Source organism: Lampetra fluviatilis, chromosome 24, assembly GCF_964198595.1.
Source record: "Lampetra fluviatilis chromosome 24, kcLamFluv1.1, whole genome shotgun sequence".
NCBI classification, from domain to species: Eukaryota; Metazoa; Chordata; class Hyperoartia; order Petromyzontiformes; family Petromyzontidae; genus Lampetra; species Lampetra fluviatilis.
In genome coordinates this window covers 7526936-7550718 of record NC_136298.1, presented here as the reverse complement: position 1 = coordinate 7550718, position 23783 = coordinate 7526936, and the positions used below count along the sequence as shown (strand labels likewise).

At 48.7% G+C, this 23783-nt stretch overlaps 1 protein-coding gene across 1 annotated transcript; it reads left to right on the top strand.

The window, feature by feature from the left end:
* The first annotated feature begins 1130 nt into the window (after window positions 1-1130).
* CCDC78 (coiled-coil domain containing 78) lies at window positions 1131-23694 on the top strand. Its single transcript, XM_078867600.1, has 22 exons — window positions 1131-1229; window positions 2292-2461; window positions 3831-4096; window positions 5297-5439; window positions 6022-6168; window positions 6812-7005; window positions 7627-7804; window positions 12288-12416; window positions 13514-13645; window positions 13998-14084; window positions 14355-14534; window positions 15011-15163; window positions 15835-15885; window positions 16722-16810; window positions 17851-17929; window positions 18534-18659; window positions 19223-19431; window positions 20727-20901; window positions 21351-21388; window positions 21974-22037; window positions 22126-22226; window positions 22874-23694. The coding sequence occupies exons 2-22, from the start codon at window positions 2340-2342 to the stop codon at window positions 23010-23012; spliced, it is 2802 nt and encodes a 933-aa protein (XP_078723726.1). The 5' UTR covers window positions 1131-1229; window positions 2292-2339; the 3' UTR covers window positions 23013-23694.
* The last annotated feature ends 89 nt before the right edge of the window (window positions 23695-23783 follow it).

Below are 23783 nucleotides of genomic sequence, written 5' to 3'. Positions count from 1 at the left end.
GGTGTGGGTGGGGAGCGCGCAAATGACGTCAAAGTTTGTTAAGCGAGTTGCGTGACGTCATTTGGCGCGCGAATTTGAAGAGAGCGAGACACCTTAACGTGGGGGGTGGGTGGGGAGCGCGCAAATGACGTCATAGTTTGTTTAGCGAGTTGTGTGACGCCAGGGGACGTCATTTGGCGCGCGAGTTTTTAAAAAAGATGTTAAGTCGATGGGAATGTGTGGATTTCTTTTGCTGTCGCAACTTTAAAAAAATACTGTTGTAAAATAAACGCTGTTAACTGACGCTTGCTGCTGTATATTTGGAGATTGCGTGCCCCCCCCCCCAATACAACATGCTTCAAATCGCTTTAAACTATTGTCATTGTAGTGCGTATTTAATGTGGTGCTGCACTCTGATGTTGTAAGAGAAAACATTTTTTTAAAAGTCTAATTATTAAAGTAGAACGTGTTGTCTATATTTATTTAAAGTTGCGCATTTTGATGTGACGTCACATTTCTCAAACCCCCCCTCCCTCGTCACACATCGTCACAAATGTCTGACCCCCCCCCCCCCCCTAAGTGCGTGACGTCATTTATGGACGGCCCCTTACCTGGTAAATAAAATAGTTTAGTTTGATGTTGTCATTTCCAGCCCAACTTGCCTTCACACCACCCGTCTGCTCTCATCACTCTCGCAGAACATCTGCAACTGTTACAGAGTTACAGATAAGAATGCATCTCACGTGTACCCGCTTGTGCACCACAATGCCATTCATTCATTGACTCTGTGGGTGTCGATATTCGTTACATCAATATAATGTACACCCTATTCATTATTTATCTGCAAAGTTTGAAAGCGCGTTTACCATCCGTGTATCAATTAAACACCCTCCCAAACAAAAATATCCCATCCCCCCCCCGATGAAATTATCCAAGTGAAGTACAATTAAAAACATTTAAAATTAAACATTTTAACACTGCAAGCGCTCGTGCACTTTCTAAAACTCCGATTACGACACGAGTTACATTTCACAGTCTGGATAGGCAGCCCCGAGTTGCGCTGCCGCTGCGCCTCGGCCCGCGGGGCATAGTCGAGCCGGCGCCTATCCGCGTTGGGAAATCCGAAGCGCGGTCTCCATGGAGACGGGAGCCGCTGTCCCCCTCGGTCGCCATGGCGTGAAAGCTGAAATTGGACATTGACGAAGCCCCAACATTCGAGCGGCGCGTACACTCTAAAATTACTTGCTAAGGTATGTAAACAAAATACACACACACACACACGCGTGCGTGTACTCACACGAACCCCAAAGACAAAGAATCCCCGCGTAGAGCCAAAAATACATAAAATGCATATTGCTGGGGCCATGTTAGTGTTGTTGTAGTACGGAGTTAGACTGATGGCCTTAATCTAAGTTGTCTTGTGGTTGTTGTTTGACTTGCATCCCACTGGGATTTGTGCACACAGCGTTGGTGTACGGTGCTTTTTCTGCAATACTTTGCTCTCTTTTCTTGGATTTTCTGTTTGCACTTAGTCACATATTCACTTTAAGATGCTTTCTTGTTCATGTTTTTGTTTGTTGCGGTTGCACCCGATTCAAGAGCCGAATGGCTCACAGGGCTACACCTCCTAATCAATGAAACTGAATGAACTTGAAGTGATGTGAGCGAGCGCCTATCAAGGTCCAGCACCACGCCCGGCCGCCTTTGTATCCCCAGTGTCGACGTTTACACACCGCACCAGGTACTCGTTTGAGGCCGAGTCGACCTAGGGGAAGCCCGGGACCGGTTCCGATTATCGTCACCGTACTGCATTACTATACACCACCTTAGACTATACATTGTAATATTACACTATGTATTATTCTACCCACCCTACGGTATACAGTAGGGTGGGTAGTAATGCAGTATATAATTTAATGTTGGGTTTGTCTATGGCAGTATATAGTAGCTCTGATCATTTAAAACAAAAAATCCCGTCACCTGATGAACACTACTATCATGTGTGGGGAAATGCTGCCCCCTTCTTTGTGGACCACACGTCACTGGAAAGGATCTCGGAGGTAGCTCTGTACTTATCCATTTCCACGGGACATTCCGTAACATGAAGAGATCAACTGCTTTCGCACCGTACGTAACCAACCGCGCTAATCGGAGGTGCGGATCTGTGAGAGATTCACATACATACCTCATTTCATGACATGCCACCAATAAGCACGACGGGGATAACGTTGGGGATAGATTACGATGTCATAAAAATGCGCAATATCCAGCTCTTGTTTGAACACGGCGACGCTGACTTCGTTCTTTGACAGTGAGGGGACGGTGTTGGCAGCCGAGCGGAGGTCTCCTCCTGGGTTGCAATGGACACCGAGGTGTGGGCACTGCTGCCAGAGACCCTACCTGGAGAGAGCGTCCGCTCTCTGCGTGGCCTCGTTGACGACAGAACGTTCAGCTGCCCGGGTCCTGGCGGGTTCACCTTCACGTGAGTAGCACATCATACGTTAGCAATTCGTGTGTATGTATGTATGTTCAACTTCGTTTGCACCGTGCGTAGCCCACCGTGCTAATCGGAGGTGCGGGTTAAAGGGCAATAAACTCAAACAAAAAGCATTTGTACGTTTAGTTTGTTGTCTAGGCCTTTGACAAAATCACCCAGAAGGTGCTCAAACTTGTCAGATCTTGATAGCCAAGCAGGCTTTAGCCTGGATAGCGCTGGAATGGATGCTCACCTCACGTAAAAATATGCTTTAGGCTGCTGAGGGGCTACGTTGTAGCAGCAGAGGATAGTGCAGCAATATCCAATGTTGCACTGTACTTATCTTAACGTGATTTATATAGCGCCTTAACCAAGGTGCTTTACAGATAATTGAGAGCGGTACATATGCATATAATGGCAGAGATGGGGTGAATAAAATAGATGAGAGGAAGCAATGGAAAATCTGTGATGCGTGAAATCAAAATTTATTACAGTAAATGATGATGAATGGATTTAATGAATGGGTGATAGCCATATAATGAGAATATGAAGAGGAGACAGTAACGGTCGTGGTTATGGGGGAGAGACTAAGTGGTTGTGGGATGAGCTAGAGAAAAGAAGTGAGTTTTGAGTGATGAGCGGAAGCTAGTAAGCGAAGGCGACTGTTTAATGTGGAGGGCAAGTTTGTTCCAGTGAAGGGGAGCGAGAAGAGAAAAAGAGCGAAAGCGTGATTGAGCACAGGGAGAAGGAGGAACATAGAGAGACAACAAAGATTGAGAACATCGAGGACAAGAAGGCACATAGAAAGCTTTCACGACTGTGTTCCCTGACTTCACGAACCCATATACACCAGAGTGGTGAAGTAGATGTTGCACACTCGAAATGAAGGACGTGGGCAGGTGCTCCAAATCGGGGGCAAGCACATTTATTGTGGTTAATAGCAATCTTATGAAGAACAGCACCGTCACTCTGTAAAATGCAACAGCACGTGTTACAACATTGCTCCCGAGTCGCCATTAACCATGTGACTGGTATATCCGCGCGGTCATTCAATAACCCTGCCAGCCACCTACAGGCCCGACTCAGTCATCACATGCTGCTGTACACACATGCATTGATGCACTGCACAGCGCATCAGGACTGCCAGCCACCTACAGGCCCGACTCAGTCATCACATGCTGCTGTACACACATGCATTGATGCACTGCACAGCGCATCAGGACTTTCACAGAACCACACTTTACTCCCTTGCTGCACAAGGACATAATTAAAAGAGTGATCCATTCCTAATGTGCCACATAGAGTTTCCGTTGAAAAAGACATTGTGAATTTTGAATGACTCCTCGCTGATCTTCCCTACCCTGACCACAAACAGCTTTCGAGAGCTCCTCGGGGACACAGGCCGTACCGCACTGGGCCGCCTGCTCGATCCGCTGTTGGATGGCCTGCTCACAGGCCACAATGGCTGCATGCTACTGCTGGGGCCTACAGGCTCAGACAAGGAGAGGGTCTTGGCCGGCATGGTGTCCTCCCAGATGCAAGTCGTAACCGGGGTCGGTGCTGGGCAGCAGCGGGCGACGGGGCTCGTGCCCCTCGCCATGCAGAGGCTGTTCGCCGCATTGGAGAGTGGTGCCACGCCTGGTACGGAGGAAGAGTTCTGATAGAGTTGTCTTGCTGTTGCTGGTGGTGGCACCGTGGCTCCGGTTTAAGGATGTAGCAATATCCGCCTTGGATTTTTGAGTCTCGGGTGACACATGCAAGGTAGATTAATTGGTAATTGGAATAGGAAGGAATATATATTGATTTATTGACTCATAATTGATTTTTCGATCAGACCATGTTAGTAAAATTCCAATGCATGGCGCACAACCTCCTCCACCGGGCACAGATAAATAAAGTTTTCATTCATGACAAACGTGCCAATTTACTATTGCTTCAGCACAATTTTATGTTGGAGAGAAATCCACGACACCATTGGAACCTCATTTGCCAGAAAAAAAAATATGATAATTGGTTTTTTACCCTTTTATCTGGCAACAAAATTGAAACCTTTTTTTACAAGGAGTCATGTTTGCATAGACCACAATACCTGCAGTCGTAATGCAAACAAAAAACATAACTCTGATAATGTATGCACTGTCCTTGAAGTTGATTGGTCCACACCCGAGACAGCTTTCCTTAGAGCCTAGTCTCACATGGTGTTGGACCAGATGACGCCAAAAGGCGCACAACTCAAAGACAATGCACCATCAGAGTATGAGAGCTCGGGGTAAGCATTTACACCATTGGAACCTCATTTGCCAGAAGAAAAAAAAAACATGACTCCTTATAAAAAAAGGTGTCAGTTTTGTTGCCAGATAAAAGGGTAAAAAAACTATTATCAAATCCACGACATTCAACAATTTGGTAGGCCGTTTCACTAGTAGTTGCAACCAGGCATCAGGCAATTGCCATGCTGGTCAGTGCAGGTTGGTGAGGTTGGGAAAAGTGGGGGCTGAGGATTGTTTCATATTTGACTTGCCACTGATGTTAACTCTGGCTGGGAATTGAACTCAGGTCATGTAATTCATAGTGCAGCACACTAACTGGTGCATGATTGATCCACTCCACATAGCCTTACAAAACATATGCAATGGTTATGATAGCTGTATAATAACAACTTTTAAAAATTGCATTAAAGGTTAGTTCTTAAAACCTAAAAAAATTCTCGAGAAACTAATTTACCAAATATATATTTTTTATCAGGATCCAGCTTGGAAAGGATAGAAATTCACCTCTTTATCACTCTACTGTCCCATCGCTGTTTTGAGCGTTTTTTTGTTCTATTGACTGTTTGTGCAGGGAGCCGTGCAGTGGCGCTGTCCCTGTGCGAGATGAGCGCCGATGAGAGTGTGAGGGATCTCATGATGTGGGACCCGCCGGCCCCAGGAAACGAGGGAGTCCTGCAGCTCGACTTCAGCCCACAGGAGGGCATCTACGTGCGGGTGAGCCACCACACTTCCAAAGGTTTAAAAAAGAGATGTGGGAGTTTTTTTCTCCCCCCAATGTTATACCGGATTGTGCCTGTGATGTCACATCATGAGACGTAGTAGCCTGTCGGATCTCTCAATTAAGGGTGCAACCATTCGTGTTATAGCAGGAGTAGGGATCCAATTACCTAGTGAGGGCCAAATAGAACTTTTAAATACATTTGGTGGACAACCGCACGTTAACACACACCTCAGCATTATCCAATAACAGCGTGAGGAGTTCACCTCTACCTCACCAATGCAATGCCTACGCACCTCCAATTAGCACGGTTGGCTACATACGGTGTGAAAGAAGTTCCACATATGTACTACGCCTACATTTTTCCTGAATTCAGTTCCTGAAGCACATGGGTTATGTAACGTTGGGACATCTTGCCAAACAACATGCCGAGCAACCCGAAAACTACATCAGAGAGCCATACGGCACAACCGCGAACACCTACGCAGTCGTAACAAGGGAGACGTTAGTCAGGACAAGGGCCCACGGGCTCGTGTGCTGATGGAGCATGGATGTGCCTGCCTGTGTCTGCGTCCCAGGGGTTGAGACGGGTGGCTGTTGGCTCGGCGGCCGAGGCAAGCACGGTCTTCCACCGTGGTTGGGCGCGACGAGCCGGGGCCGTTCCCTCTGAGTTCGGCATCAGCTCGCCCGGCTCAACGCTCATCCTCACCTTGCATCTGCACCTGGTAACACCACCGCCCTCCCCGATGCACCGCTCTGCATGGAGTTCTGGCTTGTGTAGATAAATAACATAGTCCATGGGACCCGACCAGATATTGACCTCATCTAAGAGGTGGCAGTACCAAGTATTTAGGATACGGCCCATTTTTGACATGGTTACCACATAAAGTAACTTCCAATTGGGCATTTATGTTTCGGTTATTGAGATGGTGGATTGAGGCAGTCGCTTTGGATGGAGTCGGCCGTAGTCTGCACCTTTGGAAGGTAAACGTTGAGGTCAGCGCAGTAAAATCAATTCTTGTTCTACACTCTCACCACCTTCATCAACCAGTGTGGGGAAGTATGGCCAAATAACTCTTACTGTGTGGGGAGGCCCTCTTCCATCAGTGGATTGACACATGCCTGAAAAGACGTCCATTAGAGAGATTTGTAAGCGAAGAGCTAGTTGACATCAGGTTATGTCACTATGATCCGCAGGAAGACGTTTTGCAAAATGATCCAAGAGATATTAAATTTTAATTGAAAATCAAACATGTTTCATTCAAAACGCATCCATTGTGTAAAGTATTGAGCCACCTGGAAATTTCCACTGTGCTTATTTGGCATCATCTACATTTTGTTGTCACCACCGCTCGTCCCATTGAACAGCACGCACACGGGGACCCGCACGGTACGAGCTCATGGCTCCGATTCGTCGAGCTGCCTGGCACCGAGGGCCTGCCCGGAGCGGAGGGCGAGGGGGGTGGGCACGAGCAGCCGGGCAGCAGGAGCCTCCGTGCTCTGGCTCGAGTCGCTGGCTCCCTGGCCGATTCGCCGGGTGCCGACCGCGTCATTGACTACAGGTGCGCGGGCTGGAGAGTGCCTGTGGATATCTGGCTTATGCAGACAAATAACATAGTCCATGGGATCCGATCAGATATTGAACTCATAGGTGGCGGTACCTTAGTGAACACCAAGGCGATACCATTTCTTCTGCCTACAAGAACAGGTAAAGGTGCAGCCCTGCAGATACTGCTGGCAGAAGGTTCCTCTACTAAAGTGAGCTGCAGTAAGCCCCCCTGGAAGGTATCTTGGCCTACTTTTCCACGCTGGCCAGACATCTTCGTACAGGTAAGAGTACCTACATTTTACCCCACCACCAATTATTACCTTGCCGATCAAATAACTGCGGTGCGTCCAATTTTACTGCTGGTTTGACATATTATGGACATATATTACAAATTCTATGCGTTGAAAAAACTTGCGCCATTATTTCAACTGCCATCCTTGGAGATTGGACTGGGGACCTCTGGACTTCAAGTCCATTGTGCTAAGCATGACACCAGCATCCAAAACATTTAAATAATCGTGTGCGTGAGCGTAGGAATCAATTTTAATCAATGAACAGACGAATCTTTTACACCGCTAGTCGTAGCATTGAGGTTCCTCGCCGAGTGACACCCTGCCGTGTGTCTTCGTCTCAGCGGCTCGGTGCTCACGGAGCTGCTGAGCGACGTGCTGGGTGGAAACTGCGCCACGCGCGTGCTATGCACCCTGCCCCGGGATCCCGCGCCCGCGCCCCTCGTGGGTGCCACGTTGCGCCTGTGCGCGGCGCTGGCTCGGGTCTGCAACTTCCCAGCGTCCAACCATTACCATGTGCAGGTATGAGTAACTGCGGGCAGTGCCATACCAAGGGTGAGTTGGGGCGGGCGGGCGGGGGCAGCCACCCCCGGTTGCCCCTTCCGAGTGAGGCGTTGTCCAAATGTGTAGCCAAATTGTTGCAGATGAAGCAAAAAGTGGCAGATGGTAGCTCAGATTTTTGGTGGGTGGTGCCCGCGCCGTAGCAACTGGGGGGTGGGTGTGGGGGTGAGATGGCGAGAGGATGGCACCCTGCCAGTTCTTTCAACATATCTAAGGCTCTGACTGTGGGCAGAGCCATTACCACTTATAGGTATAAGTAACTGCAGGGCAGATCGATATCGGCACGAAGCGGGGCTCTGTGCTGGGGAGAGAGTAGCCCTCGAGACGTAGCTACGGAGATACATGGAGAGAGATATGGGGTGAGGCTGACATGGAGAGAGCTGCATAAAGAGAGAAAGGCTGACATGGAGGGATACACACACACAATGACAGATATGAAAGTCAAACACAGAGACAAACATGAATAGACAGACACAGATCGAGAATCAGAGAGACGCAGAGTTACACGGGAAAAAAACCACATTTAATTCTGGGGGTTCGTAAAGAAGTGGGGGCCCTGAACACATGCATGTAGATGGTTACTGCCTGTAGGTGCGTGGAATTCCTGCCTGTTGAGGTTGAAAGGTCAATGTGTGAGAGTAGCCAGCAGGTGGCGGTAGGTTGATCCAGTGGCGAGGTGATACGCCGAGCAGGTACTGTAGCGTCAGCGGCGAGGGGGAGTGTTATATTGGCCACATTTGATAATAGTTTTCCCACGTCAGGTGGTAAAAATTATTGCTGTGGTCCATAGATTGAAACAATATCACAACTTCTTTAGCAAATTAGACTATGCTGATCCCTTGAGTTCTAAGCTGGTTAAACACAACACTAAACGATTTAAACTATTTTTTTAAGCAGGTAAGGCCCATTGAGCTTTAGAGCTCATTTTCAGAAGCGATCTGGCCACAACTGATAGCTCAGTGAAGTGGCTAATCACGTGGAGATTTATAGCAGCCAAATACTCTAAATGTGGAGGGAATACTCGGAGGACCCGGAGAAAAATCCATGTGACCACAGGGAGAGAGACACTCAAACTCCAAATATACAGCAGCAGGCGTCACGGTCGGGATCGAACCCACGACCTCCTGTATACCATGCGAGATAGTTAACATCTCACCATCGTGGCGAGATTACGTGATGTTAATACATTTGAAACTTTAATTTCTCAGTTTGATGTCAGCTTAGGATAGAGAATAACAGCCTACCACATGCCACAGAATAGCTTATAATAGCATGGCTTAGTAAAGCAACACCACGGCACAGAACACTTGGCATATCTGAGTTCATTTATCGTGTTGGCATCTGCACAATGTACATGCGGCATCTCATTTCACGCATCCTTCACGACCTTGCATGGGTAAATAAAAAGTTATGCAATGGGTAGCCATGGTGTGGGGGGAGACCTTCAGCTGGCATTTTACGGGCAAAGGCTTGCTGTTGCTAATGATGATGAGGCTGACGATCATCATTTTGGTGATTTTACAAACAAAAATAATTGTTCTTCTTGGTTCTTTCGGTAAAGTCACGTAGAAGGGAAATAATAAAATAATAAAAATAAAACATTATAAAATAATTCTCACTTATTTGTGTAATTCTCACTTATTTGTGAGAATTATTTTATTATGTTTTATTTTTATTATTTTATTATTTCCCTTCTACGTGACTTTACCGAAAGAACCAAGAAGATGAATCCCTGCAGTCACGAAAGCTTTAAATCGAAAAATAATTGTATCTATGGGACCTTTTTGCCAGTGTCAAAAAGGTCCCGTAGATGAGACAAGCCCATAAAGAAAGCTGTCTCTGGTGTAGGCCAATAAGTTACAAAGACAATGCTTATATCATTATCAGAGCCCGTTTGTTTGCATGTTTTGCCACAAGTATGTGTGGTTAATGCAGACTAGATTCCTCGCAAAATCTATCCATTTGGTGTTTGAACATTTTAACACCTGTTTTATTACCAAAAATAATTGTGCAGTACATGTAGACAAATGTCAAATCAACACTTTGACTCATAGTCGCCCCTTGCATACATGTATGCACGGCACGGCCCATTGAGTGCGGCCCATTGAGTGCACATTCCAGAGCAAATCTTTCGGTGAGTTTTGTTTGGTTTCTCGAGCGAGCACACCTTTGAGTCAACAGCAGAGCTTCGCCACCAAGGGCTCTGGCCGTCCGGTTGCCTCGCGACCTCGCTACCTCGGCTACTCGGCGTCATGTTGTATTAGGGTTGCCCCGAGAGAAGAGGGTGAGTTTGTCGGCTTTTTAATTTATTAAATGCGCTCCTCTCTTTTGTTGTGTTGTTTGGTTTAATTTCCGTCCTCTTGGCACTGGTATCGCGCCCGTGAAATTGCTTTCTTAGCCGTGGAGAAGACCGGCCACCGCACATAGATCGTGAGATCACGATGAGACTAAAACGATAAACATTGGCAGTTATTAAAAAAAAATCGTCTGTTGTGGATTGCTGCACTATAATGGACCGCCGTGCTTAGTTATTATCACCGGCTGTCGGATACAAAGGTACGTTTACACAGTTTGTGTGCATGTGGGTTTTGTGGGTGAATCGGTTGAAGTACAGTATTACGTTGAGAAAAAGCTATGTTCATATGAGTGTACCATCCGAATTGAATTCCTACAAACCTGCATGACTTTAATTTGCACCTCGGATTCACGCGGTTGGCTACATGCGGCACGAAATAAGTTCACCATACATACATACAGCCCACTGAGAAAAACATGTATTTTGCATGGGAGACCTGGGGTGCAAACAAATGCTGTGTAATTTCAGAATTTCTCCCTTATCCCGAAAAGTGGACAAAATACTTCTATCAGAATTACAGTCCTAATTGGTTGACATGGCATGCCGAAGTAAAACGCCACTTCATGAATATGCTGAGTACACACATCTTGAAAGTGTCTGAAACGTACTTCTGAAATTGTGGAACTGTCCCTTGCTTCTTTCAGTGTTCTGTCACCTGTTTATAAATAAAGTTCATCTTTGCATATATATGTGTACAATTTAATATTTATAATGAAGCTTGTTTAGTTTAAAGATGTCTTTAATTAACATGTATAATATTGTGTTTAATGTATAAACCTTACTTTAAATTGATGAAAACTAAACCTACCGAAACTGGCCTGTGCTTCCCTTTGATTAACTTAGCCTAAAATTAACGCCCTCTGTGGTAGCGGTGTGGTCATTAAATATCGGCATTGGAGAGGCAATGCTCGCCTTTGCTGACTGCTGAGACATCGGCAGCATTGGAGAGATGGTCATGCTGTCCATTATAGCGAGGTCACTGAATCATCACCCCCATATATGAATTTAAAGTAGATTTGAAGTTTTCGTGACTGCAAGGATCCATACTCTTTGGTTCTTTCGGTAAAGTCACGTCGGTGAAAATAAAAATAAGGATAAAAATAAAAAATTACTAAATTAAATCACGACGTTTCGGAAGCAACACAAGCTTCTGTCATTAGGTGGGACAACCACAGCAAGAAACAACATTTCTGTAGTGGGCAAAGAGAGCTGTTTGTGACAAGCTTGTGACCTACAGTAATTTTGTTTCTTTATTTTCACCTACGTGACTTTACCGAAAGAACCAAAGAGTATGAATTTAAAGTAGTGAGCCTATGGCCAAATCATTCGGAATGCACCCGATCTCATCAGATCTCTGGAGTTGAGCTGGATTGAGCCTGGGTAGTCCTTGAGCCGGTGACTGCCGATGCATACTCCAGGTTGTTATAGGCTGCTGCCGGTCTACGTTGTGGGCAGCAGAGGGCACTGCAGCTAAATCCATTGTACTTCTGTACTTCCACATCTGTGCCTCCCACCTTTAGCAAGCTGCACTGACAAGCGTGGCGCAGTTTAATTAAATAACCACTTGGCGTAGGGAGATCCTCGTAGATTCACAAAAGGGCTCTACGTGTTTTCTCATTAATGAAGCTTCAGACTCATTATATAGCCGAGGTACATACGGTGTCTGCGGACTCAGAGCTGTATGTTGTTTTTGTCTCGTCTTCCTTTCATTGAAGGGAATGGCAAATGTACTTGCTACTCATGTCCAAATATTTGAGGCCACCAGTCCTCTGTGCCCCCTTTATTCTCACGCCCATGCTGAAATAGATGTATACGCACAGCCCTTTTGTCAATCCACTGCTGGATGTGGCCTCCCCACACACCGTGCATGTCGGGGAGGTTATTTGTTTTCATACTTCACCAAGGTGGTAAGTGCGGGTTGGTGAACGCAGGGAGGAGCATAGACACACAGATGTACAGCACTACATCGTTTTTTTTTGCTCCACTATGCTGACCACCACACGGCACCGCCCCGCAGTTTTCCTTACGTAAAGAGATACGTGCACTCGATTGAGTTGTCCTTTGCCCGTGGTCCGTGTCGTGTCACAGGGGCTGCTTACTCAGCTGCGGGCGCGACTGCAGGCGGCGCGTGGGGTCGCTGCACTAGGCATGGGCCCCAAAGCGGACGAGGCCACCCAGGCCCTGCGGGAACATGTGCGACGGCTCACCAATGAGAACGTACGACAACGACGACAACAACAACGATAACAGCCGCAATTCCCCACTAAGTAGTGATCACATCGTCATGGCGCCTGTGCCAGGTTAGGTGCACTTTGACGACATGTGAATGTACAATTCTCGCTTCAGAATCAGAATATTTATTCATACTGGAGGAATCCGATGAGCGATAAAGCTTCTTTTCACAGATGTCCAGTAATATTCATAAATGTCCAGTAATTTTGTTATATGTTACTTGACAAGCCCAGGTGTTATGGGCTAATTGACTGAGATGACTGGCAGATAAACCACCTGTGTTCCCCACTGCCAACAGCAACACACGACGGTACAAACGCACTATCGTAAGTAATAATAATAATGACCGAAGAAAATCTCACTAAATTTCAAGACTCCTTTTCAGGAAGGTCCTGAATGTAGGGATGTTTGACCATTTCCGTGAACGATCGTTGGGTTCATGTGAGAGAGCAGGAGAGTAACTTGAGAAAATCTCTTAAATGAATAGCCAATAAATAGTCACATTAATTAATATCCACGAGAAACTCGTGGATGCTCGACAGGGACCACCATTGTCAGTTTTCCCACCACTGCACCTTCAATGTCCAAATTACCAAATAAAAAAATACTCGTTAATTACTTCATTAGACAAAGATCCCCCATATAACCTTAAACTGTAGGAGTAAGTGCTGTTAGCGAGCACCTATGAAGGCCGGCATGGCACACGAGGGGGTGGGTGGCCAGTGCCATGCCCGACTGTCTTTGTCTCCCCAGTAGCGATGTTTACACACCACACCAGGTACTCATTTGAGGCTGAGTCTACCTAGGGGAGGCCCAGGACCGGTTCAGATAACCGTCACTGGTGTTGGCCGTGAGCGGTAATTGAACTCGGGTCACTGGGTTCGTTGTATAGCGGGCTAACCACTACACTACTGCTCCCACTACCTCATTAGGTACAACAACATACAAACATCGTGACCTACTGCGAAACTACTGCAGACTCTCCCCGTCTTGTGAAACGTAGCTCGTTTGTGACTGCCTTGAGCTCTAAGAACGGCATGAATACCAAATCTACTCGTGATGTCATTTGCTTTCTGCTGCAGGAGCAACTGCGGGACAAGAACGAGCGCGTGTACAACAAGCTGCAGGAGGCTCAGGAGCGCCTGGGACAGCTGGCCGGGTCGCGCAGCGACCTGTCCAGCAAGCTGGTGATGAGCGAGGAGGAGAAGCTGAAGGTACTGACCGGACTTAGCGATGTATCCACGTGCGGTGAGTGAGGTGAAGGATGCGTGGAGGAGCAGGGTAAATGTTACAGGTGTGGGTGGTGTAGAGGAGACATACAGGTGCGGTGAGTGGGGTGAAGGATGCATGCAGGGTTGGGTGGGGTGAATGATACAGAGTTTGGCGTGATACAGGATACATGCGGGCGTGGGTGATGTGAAGGGTGCATGCAGATGGGGACAGGGCGAGGGTATTAACAAAATCGCAGCCTGTGCTACTGCACTGCCGCCAACCTTGACCCTGATATTCTATTTGGAGTGGAACACCAGTGCCCCGACAGTACACGTGTGTGTGATGCCCGTGCAGATTTCCAAGGAACTCATCGAGCTGCAGATCCAAGCAAACCACATGCGTGAGCACTACGAGGCTGAGGGCTTTGAGCTCAAAAACACGGTGAGCGGTCGTGTTGCGTTGGCTACCACGATTCGTCGGCGGGTCCAGATGAGATCGATTGTGAAATTCAACGTAAATACATTATTCACTTGGCGGTACCACTGGAGGTGAATCCGATTCTGAGGTGGCCTGCAGGCATGCTGGCGCACTGTGACATCGCTCCCATACGTTAAGCTCTCTCGCTTACAGACATCTTTTACCGTCTCCGTGTTCGTGCCTGCCTACGTCCATTGTTTGTGCCTCCCTTTGCTGCCCCCCTCCCCCCCGCAGGTGGTGTCGCTGGAGAGCCGTGTGCACGCGTTGGAGTCGGAGCGCGAGCGGATCGCGCGCGACGCCAAGGCGCTGCGCACGCGCCTCGGGGACGTGGAGCGCAACCGCAAGCAGCTGGCGGACGAGTACATCGCTCTCAAAGGCAACTACATGGCGCTGTCCAAGGAGCACGAGAAGGAGGTGCGGGGCTCTGACGCACCACACCCACCCACCCACCCACACGGGGGGGGGAGGTGTTGTCTCCTTACACCTCCTGATGAACATCACTGGAAGATGCAATCAGGAGGGGATCAGGTCTCCTTCAGCGGTCAGAGATTCTAAGCCGGCGCCACTGAGATCTTTGGTCTGAGATGCTGGGGTTCAGCCGCGCTGTGGTTAGACCAGGTTGTCAAGTGTGGGGCGTTTGATGGTCTCAGTCCGGTAACCAATGACTGCACAAAAATAACAATCGCATTTTACTGTACCATGCTGCAACTTCTATGCCGCCCGCCATAACCAACTCGCACTAACCAGTGCTTGTGAATATTTTCTAACGCGACCGACAGGACACCAGGAGGCCTTCATCCAGCAGTGGATTGACACAGGTTATTAAGGCAAAATGCTGCATTCACGGAACCGGCTGCTGTGCCGTTCCTCGCATCTCACGGCGATTGCAGGTGGCCAAAACGGAGGAGCTGAGCATGGAGCTGATGCGCGTGGCTGGGCAACACGAGGGGCTCACGCGCTCACACGCCGCCTATCAGGAGGCTGCCGCTGAGCTGCAGCGTGTGCGGTCGCTCGTCAGCCGCCTCTCCGAGAGAGCTATCAAGGTGAGGGGCAAGAGGAGGAGGTGGAGGAGGAGCAGATGGAGGAAGCCATCAAAGTAAAAAATAGGAGGAGGAGGGGTCGGATGAGTGGGAGGACAGCCGAAAGAGCTGCTGAAGGTGGAGGTGAAAGGAAAAGTGATTGTGGGGTGCTGTGGGGAGTGGTAGTGTAGTGGTTTGTGCGTTGCGCTACGAAATTGGCGATCCGAGTTCGAATCGCACTCACGGCCATCAACAGTGACGATTACCTGAACCGATCCTGGGCTTCTCCTAGGTCGCCTCAACCTCTAATGAGTACCTGCTGTGGTGTGTAAACATCGTCACCGGGGAGACAAAGGCGGCCGGGCGTGGTGCTGACCACCCACCACCTCGTGTGCAATGCCGGCCTTCATTTGTGTTTGCTAACAGCACTTGCTCCTTAAGGATATACGGAGTATCTTTATTGAGAATAAAGAGAGTGAGTTAACGATCGGTGTATGAGAAGAGAGAGTTGTGTACATCATATTTGGTAGTTGTAATTAACACATTTTTGCCTTCATATCAAATACATGATTTCACTTCATCATAAGGGCTGAAGTCGGTGACAACTACCCACACACTAACCATTTGTTTACTTGTAGCGTGTCATTGAAATATCTGCATTTTACTCTGTTCATGGTTTTCATATCTTGTTCTAGCCTGAAGATATCATAGCTTCGGAGCGGGAGCGGAGAGCCCTGGAGAGGAGCGTGAGTGAACTGACTCTACAGCTCTGGCTCACATAGCTTTAACCACAGAACCATCTCAAGCAATGAGGAGTGTGTCATTGTTTAACTCGGTTTACCGTGCTGCATTACGACTCCCAGTGGATACTCAATGTAGGACACTACATCGAGCGCTTTTAAATGCGCTTCCGCGGCCGTCTGGAACACTCTCCCTACTGATATTTCGAAGTCACTGGAACTTCGCACTTTTAAATCATTTAGATTGTAAACTCATTTCTCTAGAACTGCTTTTTGTGTTTGAGTTTGTTGGCCTACCCCTGCAGCTCCGATTAGCACGGTTGGCTATGTCCGGTGGGAAAGAAGCTCAACATACGTACATCACTGTGACCTCTAGTCCATGACGTGAGAAGACATTTTCACTGCAGGGATATTTTCATTTTCAAGGCAATTTTTTGTCCGTAGATCTGCTCTTTATTTGTTTGGCCTGTTGTTATTACCATTGGAACATCTATACATAGTTCCCAGATGCTGCACACAATTCGGATCAAAAGCATTGAATGTAGCTGCCCCAAGGTTTTGGAACCACGTAGTGTCGTCTCTTGGCATCTCCATTCTGCCCTATGTGTCCTCATTGAAACTTGCTCTATTAAAATAAATGACGTTTAAGTGTGAACGTAATTTTACAACATAATTGCGATTGTTAAGTTTTTTGTGTTTTTTAAAATCTATGATTATGGAATGCTTTGATGTTGTTTGTCGGTCAAGTCACCCTTGAAAGATTGCTTCTTAGCTCAGTGGGCTTTTCTCGGGAAAATCAACTTCTGATTTTGATTTCTGTTGATGGGCCTGCGTGTGACCAGCTGTTCGGCAACCAGACTCAAATGAGGGGTGAGCTGGAGTCTCTGAAAAAGACATACGATGAGCAACAGAAGAGGCTGGAGGACAAAGTGTGAGTCATCACTCTCATGACCATCAGTTTTATTTTATTTTCTTCAGCACTCTCATGTATGTTCTTTCACACTGCACGTAGCCAACCGTGTTAATCAGAGGTGCGGGGGAAGGACAATAAACTAAACACAAAAAGCAGTTCTAAAGAAATGAGTTTTCAGTCTAGATTTCAAAGTGCATAGCTCCAGTGGCTTCCTCATATCGGAAGGAGGAGCGTTCCAGACGGCCGCAAAAGCGCATCTGAAAGCACGCGATGCGCCGCTGCGGGGATGACCGGAGTTCGCGTGATGGTTTATGTTCCTTGATGAGATCAGCAAGGTATTTATTTCCTGAGAAAAGCTGTTCACGTATTAATCAATTTAAATCAGGGTAATAACCTAAAAATGTACAACAACAAACATGCAAACACAAACAGATGGTGTGGTAAGTCTTTGCTCTGAAGAGCTTACAACACTGCACAGAAGAAAGGGGAAGAAATGAAAAGGAGGGCTCACTGGAAATCTGCCATGGAATGAGACCAGAACGAACCTGACAGATTACCCTGAAGGCACCACGAGGTTGTGGAAATTCTGCTATTGACTCGGACCTTGAGCCTTGGGTCGTCACATGAAACGCTGCGATTGATCGGTTGTTGTGGAGGTCGAAACGACCCACTGGCAGTCAAGGTCGGGATGACCCATCGCCGGTCGGGCACATCGGTAGCCTGGCGGCAAAGGTTGCACATAAGAGACACATTTTGAGCAAGAGATTTTAATGACTCGCCGATATGTTTTAGAGTTGTGCTGCGCGTTGTTCGGCTCGATATCACAACGGCAAAAACCTACGCCAGAGAGGATCTAACGTTGATAGACAGATAACAGCAAGGCAGAGGGGTAGGGGAAGCGAGTTTCACCAGCATAGTGCGGATATCGAGGAGTTGGCATTGCAAGCGAAACGGTCAGCTGCCCGCTCTGAGTTCAGACGCACATGGCAGCGCTCGCCAATGTCGCGGATTGCATCTCTACGTATAGGGACATTTTACTCTGTCTCCGTGTCAAGCAGGGTGTCAATGGGACGTGAGCTCCAGGAGGCACGGAGGTCCACTCGTGAAGCGCAGCACAAGCTGGCCGAGCAGGCCGCGGTACGTGCGGTGCTGTGTGGTGCTGTGTGGTGTTGTGTGGTGTTGCGTGGTGCTGCGTGGTGCTGCGTGGTGTTGTGTGGTGTTGCGTGGTGCTGCGTGGTGTTGCGCGGTGCTGCGTGGTGTTGCGTGGTGTCGTGCGGTGCTGCGTGGTGTTGCGTGGTGTTGCGTGGTGTTGCGTGGTGTTGTGTGGTGTTGTGCGGTGCTGTGTGGTGTCGCGTCGCGCAGCTGAATTGCGCCGCGTTGACCTAAAAGTGCAAAAGGTCAATAGTTTGCGACAGCCGATGCTCTCGCTCGTCACATCGAGCCAGGAGAAGTGGCTCATGTCTCTAATGCAATGTTTTTGAGGAAAAGGGGTATCGCATAAATGTTTCAGAATCCCAAACACGCACGGCTGTAAATTGTACAGGAGATTGCAGCATAGTAAGCAGGTTTGTGAACCCATCTGTGCGGACTTTTGAGTGTCTTATCTCTTTGTGAGCATGGTAGATTTTCTCTAGGTGCTCTGGTTTATCATTTGTAAAAGACAAACCTGCCTGGCTAATGTGCCTCTAACCTTGATCCGACGATCCCTTTGCTCTCACCTCCTCACTCCCGACCCCGACAGGCGCTGCTCACGTCAGAGAGCAACTTGAAGGATGTGGAAGTGGAAAACTCTCGCCTGCAGCTGCAGCTCAAGGAGCTCAATGAGGAGTACCGCTCGCGGCTGCAGCGCTACGTGCGGGACCTCGCTGTGAGCTGGCAGGGGCGAAACATTCGGACTCGTTCAGTGACCGACATTCACGTTCACACAAATCAACGTCGTTATTTGTCCAGATTACTTTACTTCCAGTCTATCTAGTGCAGAATACCATTCAGTCATTTCATGTATCAAATGGGATTATCGAAAGTTCATCTGATCAGTGGCGACAAGCTCCAAGATTGCTCTGGGATGTGTCTTTCTGGTTGTACCTTGACAGCATGCCAAACAACGTGCGGTACAACCCGAAAATAAATCAACGCCGTGCTTAATGACATGCGGTGGAACCTAAAAACATGTAAACGATATGCCTTTGTCTCCCCGGTGACGATGTTTACACACCGCACCAGGTACTCATTAGAGGCTGATTCGACCGAGGGGAGGCCCAGAACCGATTCAAATAATCGTCAATGGTGTTCGTTGTGAGCGGAAATCGAACTCGGGTCGGCAGGTTCGTAGCGCGACGCGCTAACCGCTACACTGCCGCTCAACCACGAGTACCCACGCGTTGGCGTTGACCGTCGTTGCTCGCTCTGCGCCACCTACGTCCCGGGCAGGACTACGTGGACGGGGCGGCGGCGCGGGGCGTGGGAGAGGGCGGTGGGCTGCAGGGCGCCCGAACGCGTCACTACGTGGACGCGATGCTGCAGGACGTGCGCGCGGCACATCGAGCGCGCGAGGAGCAGCTCGCGGCCGCCGCGCGGTCCTACAAGAAACGCGCTCGCAACGTGCTGAAACAACACGAGCCGCTGCTCATTGCCTACAGGTGTGGTGCGGGGGGGGCGGTCTATTTTTGATATGTTACCAGGCCAACTGAGCTATGCAGCTCTTTTTCGGAAGCGACCAGAAATTATAGCTCAACGAAGTGGCTTATCGTGTGGACATTTATAGCGGAAAAAAACTCTAAATGCACGTTTCTAAATACGGAGGGAAAAACCGGAGGATCCGGAGAAAAATCCAGGCGACCACGGGGAGAACATGTAAACTCCAAATGTACAGCAGCAGGCGTCAGGGTCGGGAGGTATTTAACATCTCAGTGAGTTGTGCTTTACTGGGGCCGTATGGAATTGCTCTAAAGTAAATTTCATGACGTTAATTTGTGTTTAGAGTGCCTAACCTCAGTGAAGGTTGTTAACGTTCACCTGTGTTGCTCGTGAGCACAGCCAGAGACCACTTGGACATTTGGGCTTTGTTAATGCTTCATTGAAACGGTGACAGATTTGGGAAACCGCCAATATCGCGAAGAAGCACCGGATCACCCATCTCACTGAAGAACCCCTGGGATTTCATCTCCATCTCAAAAAAAGACACGGTCCACGTTACATCCAATCCCCACGTTTCACGGCAGATCGGCCCACAGCCTTCATAAGTGGAAACTCGAATAAAGCTTGCCGCGCGATTGTGGGGAACGCCGACCAGACCATAGATTCTACAGCGGTGAAAATTCAATAGAGGCATCGAAGCAATCTGCCACACATCAACCGAAGCCATTTCCTGGCCCTATTATTCCAGACATTGACTTGCAAGTTGATATTCAGTCCAAGCCCCACGTTTGGTCTCTATTTAAGACCGAAACAGGAGGATTTCTCCACAACTCTGGCTGTCGCCTGATGAGGCTGGTTGTAATTACTCGCGAAACACCGTACTCGAACGGTAAATGTTGTGGGTTTACCCTCCAACAGACCGACGTGCTGTACTCGTAACGAATTGACGCGTTTTGTTTACGTGACAAACTTACAAATTGGCTGTGTCGGGTGCTGGCGAATTTAACGACACATTTATATTTACGCGATCTAACAACAAAAACATCGATTATGGAAGTTGCTATTCATTGAGCCATACGCACAAGAGAGAGAGAGGCAGACAGAGCGAGCGTGTGAAATTAAACGAGCGCGGTCCGTGCGTTGGTCCCCGCCCGCCCCGCCCCGCCCGCCCGCCCCGCCCGCCCGCCCACCCCGCCCCCCCACCCCGCCCCCCCCGCCCGCCCGCCCACCCCGCCCCCCCCGCCCGCCCACCCCGCCCCCCCCGCCCGCCCACCCCGCCCCCCCCGCCCGCGTGCAGGGTGCTGCGGGACCAGGTGGTGTCGCTGGGCCGCGCCGACGTGGACCCGGGGCCGCCCGAGGCGCGCTTCTCGCTCACGGACGCCGAGCTGCAGACGGCTCACTCGCGCGAGCTCGCTCAGCTGCGCGAGAACAAGGCGCAGCTGGAGGGGCGCGTCCGTGAGCTCAGCGACCAGGTGGGGGGGGGGGTCGCGGGGGGGCTGTGAGATGACGGACGGGTAATGATTACAGCTGGGATAGCTGATTAAGCAACGTGAATTTTTTTGGTGGTCGATTACTTTTCTTTTGAACAATGGGGGCTAAATTACCTATCCCAGGTCGCCCGTGAAACAGACACGTCTGGCTGGTCGCGGTGGTCTCATCTGAGTCTCCACGTAAAGCCTGTGTAAGTCTATGGGTAGCGTTGTAGGTCTGTGTAAGTTTATAGGTCTGTGTGTAAGTTTATAGGTCTGTGTGTAAGTTTATGGGCGTTTATGCAATTCTCTTGCATTCTATATAAAGGACGTCTTTTGTCGATTTGTCCCTTACCTGGTTATAAACGAATGTTACTTATTTCTGTTTGTATTAAATTAAACCTGGGCCACGGTAATTGTGTTTTAACGCTTTGCGTGACCTCTATTCACAGCTGAAGGTCTCGGGAGGCACTCCAGCAGGAAACATCGAGTGAGTCAGGAGAAACGTGCCCGCTGATGCTTTTTACAAAGTCGTGTGTCAAGAAATATACGATCCAAAATTTTTCATTTAAGTTGAAGGATACACAGAATGGCTGCATGTTCTGGGCTGTCACCCACACGTTTGAGGTTTATTATTTGAGAAAACAGATGTCAGATTGATTTCAAGGAGAGCACCCTCGTGACATTGCTGCAGTGATGGTGGTGGAATAAAAATCACAGCAATCACACTTGTTGTGAGATTTTACAGTGTTGTTTTCTCACGAGTGGATTGGTGAGTGGTCGTCGAATGGTAAGCACATTGCGCGTCGAACCTATGACCTGAGTTTGAGTCCTGGCCATGGCTAACATCTTTGGCAAGCTCTTGGACCCCTCCACGCCCAAACCAGTAGTAAAGCATGGTCAATTAACCCTCTTGGGAAGACTCATCCAGCAGTGGATTGGCAAAGGGCTGCACAAAACAACACTTTTCGCACAGACCCAGGACACAGTCTCGGTACATATCTTTCAAAGTCATTAACTTGTTACTTGGGTTGCATCCCCCCCAATAATTGAAAGGTCACGCGTATATCCACAGCGCGGGGCACGGCGGCTGGGCCGAGCTGAAGAAACAGCTGAGAGAGTTCACGCACACCACGCAGGTGAGAGCCGAGCACCCGAGGGATGGGGAGGTAGCGAGCGTGCGGGCGATTGCGATCATTGTTGACCGCGTCTTGTTCGCTAACGCAGGAGGACCTGGAGCGGGAGCGCGCGCAGCTCCTGAGCCGAGCGCTCGTTGCGGAGGAGCAGCTGGCGGAGCTGCAGGAGTACGTGGACACTCACCTGATCAGGTGTGAACGTCGCTGTCTCTCGATCGGTCAGTCTCCAAAAAATATCGCAGTCTCGTCAGGTGAAGCTCGAAACAAAGCTCTGCCTCACACCACCGTGCCCGCACCACGTGTAGCTGTGTGGCCGTCATTATGTAAAGTAGGCGTCTAACGATACGCACAGGCAGGAGAATCGATGATTTGTCACAATGCGAGGTCACGGTTTGATTCAGTGATCAATTCCTTTTTTTTGTGTAATTTGTAGATACTGTATACGTTTGCCATATACCATTTAATTCAAGAATATATTTTTTCAGAGCTCCATCGAATAAGCCAAATTAAGTAACAAAATGGGAATTGTTTTACCATGCTTTATCACGCTGCTCAGTGCGAGTCATTGACGGCAGTGAGCACAGATGTTGGGGTATGGTAGAGTACAATGTGACGCATTTTGTCCAGTCTATAGTGAACAAGCTGACACCATCACCTCGCTCCCACTTGAGAACCCAGGTGGCTGAAACACGAATTCACCAGTGATATTAGCTGTGCCTGCTGAGTCCTGATAATATATATCATCCTACTGAATCACTTGGCCACCGACAAGTCACTTGTGTTACTTACCGCCGCCGTGCCCGCTACTCTCCCACTCCCGGCCGACCCCCCTTTCGCAGGTACAAGCAGGAAGTGACTCGGCTGCGAGGGATGTTGGGCCAGGAGGCCGGCCTCCCGCGAGTGTCCAGCGCCTCCACACCCGAGCCTCCGGGCCGCGCTGCCAGACGCAGGGTCACTCTGCGCAGCCGGGAGTACTGACCCACCCCCCCCCCGCCACCGTCCTTGTTGTGATCTCAGCGTTCGTTCTGCGAGTGCTATCGTTAGCATTGATACAAATGATTTTGAAGACCGACAGTGCCATTGCCCGCATACGGCACAACTATACATTGTTCAAGAAGATCGTTGGGAACAGAATAATGAAATGTTTAGAGGCCCGCCAACCACGTGACCTAGCATGGTTTAAGAAAGGTTTCTCTACCAAATCAGACTCTCGATCCTAAGCATAATCAGCCCCAACTCAAGGCTTTCGTCCCACAAGTTTATGGTTTGTGGTCACACCTTGTATGGTCTATTAGTGATATACGTCATTCATGTACATTTGTCAAACAGGCCAATTCTTTCTTCCACTGACTAGCGTGGTTAAGTAGAATCAAACAACTCTTACGACCCACCTTTTAGGGGCAGGCCCTCATCCAGCAGTGGATTGACAAACGCGTTGTTACATATACTTGTCCGACTGTCTCCATCAGAGATTACAGCACTCATTGCCAAGGAGACATGTTTTGGCCAATTTCATCAAGATGTGACTTTAGCCTAAAAGCTCAAGTCTGTATTGCTGAAGCATGGGGTCCTGATATTTTCTATTCACAAACGTTGGCCCACGGTGGAAATTCCTATGTCAGGCGCAAGTCAAACCACTAAAATCTTGAGTGTACAGTGTATACAAAGGATGCATGACATTTCATGAATTCACACCACTGGGGAACAAGACCTTAATGCAGCAGTGGATTGATAATGACTGATGATGAT